This window comes from Cokeromyces recurvatus (assembly GCF_025118155.1).
Source record: "Cokeromyces recurvatus strain NRRL 2243 chromosome Unknown BX663scaffold_35, whole genome shotgun sequence".
NCBI classification, from domain to species: domain Eukaryota; kingdom Fungi; phylum Mucoromycota; class Mucoromycetes; order Mucorales; family Mucoraceae; genus Cokeromyces; species Cokeromyces recurvatus.
Genome location: NW_026251421.1, coordinates 240,413 through 247,115, shown reverse-complemented (window position 1 = coordinate 247,115; position 6,703 = coordinate 240,413). Strand labels below are relative to the sequence as shown.

The 6,703-nt window shown below is 31.6% G+C and overlaps 4 protein-coding genes across 4 annotated transcripts; 2 read left to right on the top strand and 2 right to left on the bottom strand.

Moving 5' to 3' along the window:
- Positions 1–11: 11 nt before the first annotated feature.
- Positions 12–1,466, top strand: BX663DRAFT_555485 (Sec63 Brl domain-containing protein; the record flags this gene model as incomplete). Its single annotated transcript, XM_051531630.1, has 3 exons — positions 12–800; positions 869–964; positions 1,053–1,466. Coding segments are annotated over 3 exons (1,299 nt in total), but the record flags the coding sequence as incomplete, so codon positions are not given.
- A 257-nt stretch (positions 1,467–1,723) lies between these two features.
- Positions 1,724–2,985, bottom strand: BX663DRAFT_442144 (glyceraldehyde-3-phosphate dehydrogenase 1; the record flags this gene model as incomplete). Its single annotated transcript, XM_051523499.1, has 4 exons — positions 1,724–1,805; positions 1,879–2,060; positions 2,158–2,781; positions 2,854–2,985. 4 exons carry the CDS (start codon positions 2,983–2,985, stop codon positions 1,724–1,726), a joined length of 1,020 nt encoding a protein of 339 aa, XP_051378930.1.
- A 229-nt stretch (positions 2,986–3,214) lies between these two features.
- BX663DRAFT_461168 (ADP-ribosylation factor family-domain-containing protein) lies at positions 3,215–4,540 on the bottom strand. The gene is made up of 6 exons (XM_051523948.1): positions 4,332–4,540; positions 4,185–4,269; positions 3,957–4,121; positions 3,669–3,840; positions 3,342–3,593; positions 3,215–3,286 (listed from the first exon to the last, which is right to left on the bottom strand). Exons 1-5 carry the CDS (start codon positions 4,422–4,424, stop codon positions 3,512–3,514), a joined length of 597 nt encoding a protein of 198 aa, XP_051378929.1. The 5' UTR covers positions 4,425–4,540; the 3' UTR covers positions 3,215–3,286; positions 3,342–3,511.
- Positions 4,541–4,549: 9 nt separating this feature from the next.
- On the top strand, positions 4,550–6,210 carry BX663DRAFT_523323 (COP9 signalosome complex subunit 6-like protein). The gene is made up of 8 exons (XM_051529507.1): positions 4,550–4,706; positions 4,771–4,847; positions 4,938–5,072; positions 5,140–5,228; positions 5,343–5,574; positions 5,636–5,829; positions 5,899–6,060; positions 6,161–6,210. The coding sequence occupies exons 1-8, from the start codon at positions 4,624–4,626 to the stop codon at positions 6,182–6,184; spliced, it is 996 nt and encodes a 331-aa protein (XP_051378928.1). The 5' UTR covers positions 4,550–4,623; the 3' UTR covers positions 6,185–6,210.
- Positions 6,211–6,703: the final 493 nt, after the last annotated feature.

Sequence of the window (6,703 nt, the reverse complement as noted above, 5' to 3'; positions counted from 1 at the left end):
TTTTCAAAAAGTTTTTACATGAGCCCTTCCCTGTAGAATCAAGTCTTCATAAGTTTTTGGATGACCATATTAATGCTGAAATTGTAGGTGGAACGATCAAGACAAAACAAGACGCTATGGATTATTTAACATGGACCTACTTTTATCGACGTTTGCAACAGAATCCTACTTATTACGGCTTGGATGATATGACACAAAAGGGAATTGATGTATTTTTGTCAGATATGATTAATGATGTAGCACAACGCTTAGAGGAGGCTGGATGTATAGAGATTATAGATGATTTTGAATTGATACCTCTTATATCAGCACATATTGCGTCCTATTACTATCTTCACCCAAAGACAGTGCATCATTTCCGACGCAGCATTCATCGAGATTCAGCAATTGATGATGTCTTGGATGTTTTAGGAAATGTGCCCGAGTACGAAGAGTTACCAGCACGATGTCAGGAAGACGTATTGAATGCGGAAATTGAAAAGTTCATCCCTTATGAGGTCAAAGGTACTCCAAACTTTATTAGTCCACATGTAAAGGCGTATGTACTAGTACAGGCTCATGTGAGTCGTCTTGAACTTCCAAGTTCAGATTATATTACGGATCAAATTACCGTTTTGGATTCAGCGATTCGATTTTGCCAAGCAATGATTGATGTTGCAGCAGATAACGGATACCTAAAGACATCTTTGACAATAATGCAGTTACTACAGTGTGTAAAACAAGCACGATGGCCGAATGAATCACCCATTTTGACACTGCCTTATATCGAAAAACAAATGCTTTCTCAAATTCGACATAAAGTAAAAAAAAAAAAAAAAGAAATAATAATAATTGATATCTATTTATTAAAAACAACTTTATATTTTAGGGCAAACCTGTGAAGAGTTTGACTGAATTGATCAAACTATCTCATACACAAATTTTTTCAAATATAAAAGACCTTGATGAAGAAAAGAGAGAAGAGGTAGTAGATTTTAAATATAGTCATGTATATTACAAATATTAAAAGGTACATATATGTATGTTTATTATTGTTATTGTTGTAAAAATAGATTCGACAAGTATTGAATCGAATGCCACTTATTCATCTTAAAGCAGAAATCGAGTCCAAAAAGCCCTATTTGATCCCCGAATCTACTTACAAAATCTCGATTCAACTAAATCGAATCACAAAAAAGCATTATCAACATAATGGTCGTGTTCATGCCCCATTTTTCCCAAAGCCCCAATATGAGTCTTGGTGGATTGTCTTGGGCGACACAGCAAACGATGAACTATTAGCCCTAAAACGAGTAAGCATGCGAAATGGTCCAAATGAAACGTTAGTAAATAGAACCCATACAAGTGTAACATTTGAAACACCTGCACATTTTGGCAAACATCAATACACACTTTATTTGATCTCTGATGGTTATCTTGGTTTAGATCAACAAATTGAAATACCTTTTGAAACGAGAATGGATTAAATTCATATAAATTTTTTTTTTATTCTAGAATAAATTTTTTTTCTTTTGGGGGGAAAGCATATGTAACATATAAGATAACATACAATATGATGTATACAACATATAAGGACTTAAATAATGGAAAAAAATGTGATTTCGTTTTTTTGTTTTGTTTTGTTTTTGAAATGGAAAGGAGTGTAATCAAAAGGGGATTTTTTTTTTTTTTTTTTTTTTTTTTTTTTTTTTTTTTTATAATTTACAAAATTATACAGTGCAATTTAGATGGCACCATCTTTACCCGCAATGTATTCTATCAGGTCCACAACTCTAGTTGAGTAACCATACTCATTGTCGTACCAACTATGGAAAAAAAAAAAGAAAAATTAGTACACAACACAAGCATTTTCTTTGTTTAAAAAAAAATAGTACATACCTGATAAGTTTAACAAACGTCGGGGAAAGTTGGATGCCTGCCTTTGCATCAAAAATGGAGGATTCCTTGGAGCCGACGAAATCTGTACTCACAACTTCATCTGTGGTATAGCCAAGGATTCCCTTTAGATCACCTTCAGATGCTCTTTTAATAGCGGCTTTGATTTCATCATAACTTGTTGGCTATAAATATAGAAAAAAAAAATTAATTAAATAAATAAATAACGCAATTTTTTTTTTCCTTAAAAAAAAAAAATAACATGTTATATATTCTTATTACCTTTTCAAGTCGTACGGTCAAGTCCACAACGGACACATCCGGAGTTGGCACACGAAAAGCCATTCCAGTTAACTTGCCATTGAGTTCAGGAATCACCTTACCAACCGCCTTAGCAGCACCAGTGGAAGATGGGATGATATTAGCACTTGCACCACGTCCACCTCGCCAATCTTTATGAGATGGACCATCTACTGTCTTTTGAGTCGCTGTTGTAGCATGCACCGTCGTCATCAGACCCTCCAAGATACCAAAGTTATCATGGATCACTTTAGCAAGTGGGGCTAAACAATTTGTAGTACATGAGGCATTTGAGATGACCTTTAAATCGGACGTGTAAGAGTCAAGGTTGACGCCGCAGACGAACATAGGGGCATCAGCCGAAGGAGCAGAGATGATCACTTTGCGAGCGCCTCCCTTAAGATGAGCAGAGGCAGATTCAGTAGTCGTAAAGACACCAGTGGACTCGACAACATAATGAGCACCTGCTTTACCCCAAGGGATTTGAGTAGGATCACGCTCAGAGAATACAGAGATGGGGTTACCATTTACGACAAGTTTGCCGTCCTTAGCTTCGACCGTTCCCTTAAAGCGGCCATGAGTAGAATCATATTTGAACATGTAGACCTATAACAAAAAAAGATGTTAGATAAGTGATAAGGGGAAAACAAATATATCAATATAATCTTTTATTTTTACCATGTATTCGAGATCAATAAAAGGGTCGTTGATAGCAACAACGTTTACTTTGGGGTTTTCAAGTGAGGCACGTAAGACAATACGACCAATACGACCGAAACCATTAATACCAGTGTTAATTGAGGAAGACATATTTGTTATAATAATTTAAAATAAGTTATTTTTTTGTAAAATTCGTTAAAAGAGTTCGTTAAAAGAAGTTCGTTAAAAGAGTTCGTTAAAAGAAATTCGTTAAAAAAAAAAGTTCGTTAAGAAAAAAAAAAGTTCGCTTGGTAAAGTTGCTTTTAAAAGAAAAAGAAAAAAAAAAGAGTATTTGTATAAAGAACAGACAGAATTGAAAATAATAATCCCTTTTTATATCTTTTTTTTTTATTATTTTTATTTTTTTTTATTCTATTTTTTCTTGTTTTATTTTGATGAGTACGTTGTAATACTTTACAAATGTGAGTTATACACGAAAACATTTTCTAAATATATCTTTCAAATACCTTTTGCAACACTAGCCCCTCGCTCTATTGAAAATTAATATAAAAGTCATGCGTTATTATGATCATCATCCTTTTTATTATATTTGAAACGCCAAAAATTAAAAAAAACAATGTAGTCCTCTTTTTCTTTATTATATGTACATAGTGGTTACATTTATAATAAATACGTTTCAACGAAACACTGGTGGCCGGTTTATCTTATTTCGCTGTAACCGTAATACTAACCAATCTATAGCGTCTTCAACCCCATTTCTAATAAATAAAAAACGTGTGGTTTTTTTTTTTTGAAGTAAGTATTTGCACGATATTATTTAAATCATATTTTACCCTTCTAAAGCACTGACAGGCAATACTCTCGAATCACGCGCTCCTAACTTGATTGCAATCTTATTAAACACCTCCTTTATTTCCTCTACCTTTAAAGCTCGAGGAATATCTTGTTTATTAGCAAGCATCAATATAGGTACTCCTTCTACTGCATCATTTGTAATCATTTTCTCTAAAAATATGTATATACATGTATACATATCAGAGTTAATTTCAATGTTGCATAATTTTTCTTTTTCTTTTTCTTTTTCTTTTTCTTTTTCTTTTTCTTTTTTTTTCTTTTTTTACCAAAGGTATCTCGACATTCATCTAAACGGACAGGATCTGTTGAATCGACAACAAAGACAATTGCATGACATTCTGAATAATATCTTTCCCAAATGGATTGTAAATCTTTTTGTCCTCCTAAATCCCAAAAATTAATTCGTGTTGACTTGATGTTCACTCTGCCAACTAAAATAATAGATATAAGTATTTTATTGTTAATTATTACATCTATTATCTCATTAGTATTACTATTTAATCCTACTGTAGGTGCAATTTTATCTGGATCTAAGCCTGTTATTCCCATATAAATGGACTTTATACGTTCCAACAATGTCTAGTACAAAAATTAAAAATGTTAGACTTTGAAAATGCGAAAGGTTTTATGACACACTTTACTGTTTTTCCTGCATTGTCAAGGCCAATAATGAGAACATAATATTCTTCTTTTCTTGTGAGATGTTGATAAAACCCACTTAGCAAATTATACATTGTTAAAAAAAAAAAAAAAAAGAATGATGAATGCAGCTCTTGTACATGCACTCATTCTCTTTTTATTGTATACTTTACATTATTATCCAATTAAAACTCAGTCTGATAAATAGTAGAAAAAAAAAAAAAAAAAAAAAGGAAAAATCCGCTTCATGTTGGTTCTTTTATTTTTATTTATAAACAGTTAGCATAAATAGCAATGAGTGAAATGGAGATAGTTGAAGAATCAATTTCCAACATTGTTTCTAATATCCCAAGTAGTTCGGGATTATCTATATCAGTGTAATAATCATTGTTTGAAAAAAAAAAGAGATGTATAGCAAAAAAAAAGTAATAATCTTAATAGTCATCCGTTAGTTTTATTAAACATTTCTGATCACTATACGCGTACAAAACTACAAAATCCTACAGCAATAGAGAATGGTTGGCAAAATAATATTTAAAAAATAGCTACTCATTTGACTAAATTAAGTACATATATACATGTATATGTGTGTATATTTATTTATTTAGGACGAATGTATGGTGCTTTATTAGCTGCACAAACAGGCCGCGATGTAGATATTATCAACACCTTTGAACTTCCTTTATCATTTAATGAAAGCACTGTATTAGATAAATCATTTTTAATGTATAAGCTAGAACAATGTAATGCATACTTTGATACATAACACATAAGACAACAATTAATTGAATTTTATTATTGAAATAATAGTAAAGCAAGTATTTCCACAATTGGATTTCATGGGCTGGTACTCTATAGGATCAATGCCTTCTGAAGTAGATCTTCAACTTCATGAACAGGTAAGTAAATCAATATATGATAAGCTCTTTTTCTTTTTACTTTCAATACTCAATTTTTTTTTTTTTTTTTTTTTTTTTTTTTTTTTTTTTTTTTTTTTTTTTACTATCGTTTAGTTTCTTGAAATAAATGAATCTGCCTTATTTCTACAAATGAATCCAAATATGTCCACACAAGATTTTCCAATCGAAGTTTATGAATCAATTATTGATATCACAAAGAATCGTCCCCTATTTATTAAGTCAACATACAAAATAGAAACAGGAGAAGCTGAATGTATTGCAGTAGATCAGATATCTAAGCCTAGTAGTACATCCACATCAGATACAACAAGTCTTGGAAATACATGTAAGTACCCTCCCCTTCCCCCCTTTTTTCGTATGCATTTTATTTATATTATCTATTCAAGTGATTGCTCATTTGACTACACAAAGAAATGCGATTGCTATGCTAAACTCAAGGATTCAATTTCTTTATCAATATTTACAAAATATAAAGTCAGGCGCCATTCCAGTCGATCATGATATTCTTCGACAAATATCAAGTCTTTGTAAACGTTCTACTGTATTGGAAAAAAAGGCTTTTGATGAACAATTCACAACGGTAAGGATATATACATATTACTATTTGATATGTATCTATTTACGATTATTTTATTTTATTGCTCTACAGGAATACAATGATGTTTTGTTGGTTGCTTATTTAGCTTCCATTACAAAGGGATTAAATACTGTGAACGATCTTATAGATAAGTTTAATTTAGTGAATGGAAATCATAATCTGGCTGCTGGTCCTTCTTTAAATAAACCAATTTCTGTTGGTAAAAAGGGAAGAGTAAGTAAGTCTATTTTATGCTTTATAAAAATTTATAAAATTAATAGTTTTATTTTATTTTATTTTTCATTTCTTATTTTTTACTTTTATTTATTAATAGCGAATTCATATGTCGAGAGATTAACGAATAAATAAGCTTTATGTAATTTATTTACTACTGTTACATATGACAGAAACTGTGAAAGGAGGAGAAGGAGGAGGGGGTATTAAAGAGGAGTACATGTGAGATTATAATGGAAAAAAAATTCTAAAATAACCTAAGATGGTGGTTATTATGTTATGTGTACTTGAATATTGGATGAGGGGTTATCAAAAAAATTCGAAAATGAGTGTAGCGAGAAATAATGAATTAAAACTCGCGAATAGAAAAGCATGGAGTTGAAGAAATGAGTAAAACGGACATGACCTTTCTTGAGAACTATGTTTTTTATAGACGAATTAGGATTGGATATTACCATGAGACCATCTGGAGGTTGGTTAAAAAGGGGGTGCTCCAGCTATAGTCATTACTCTTTCTACCAGAGCAATATCACATACTATTTTGAGAGTAATTAGCGCTAATTTTGTCATAGCAATGGAGCTCAGGAACCTTTCTTTCCCCTCCCCCTCTCCCTAGGCATCTCAAAGAATAAAGAAAAGCTCC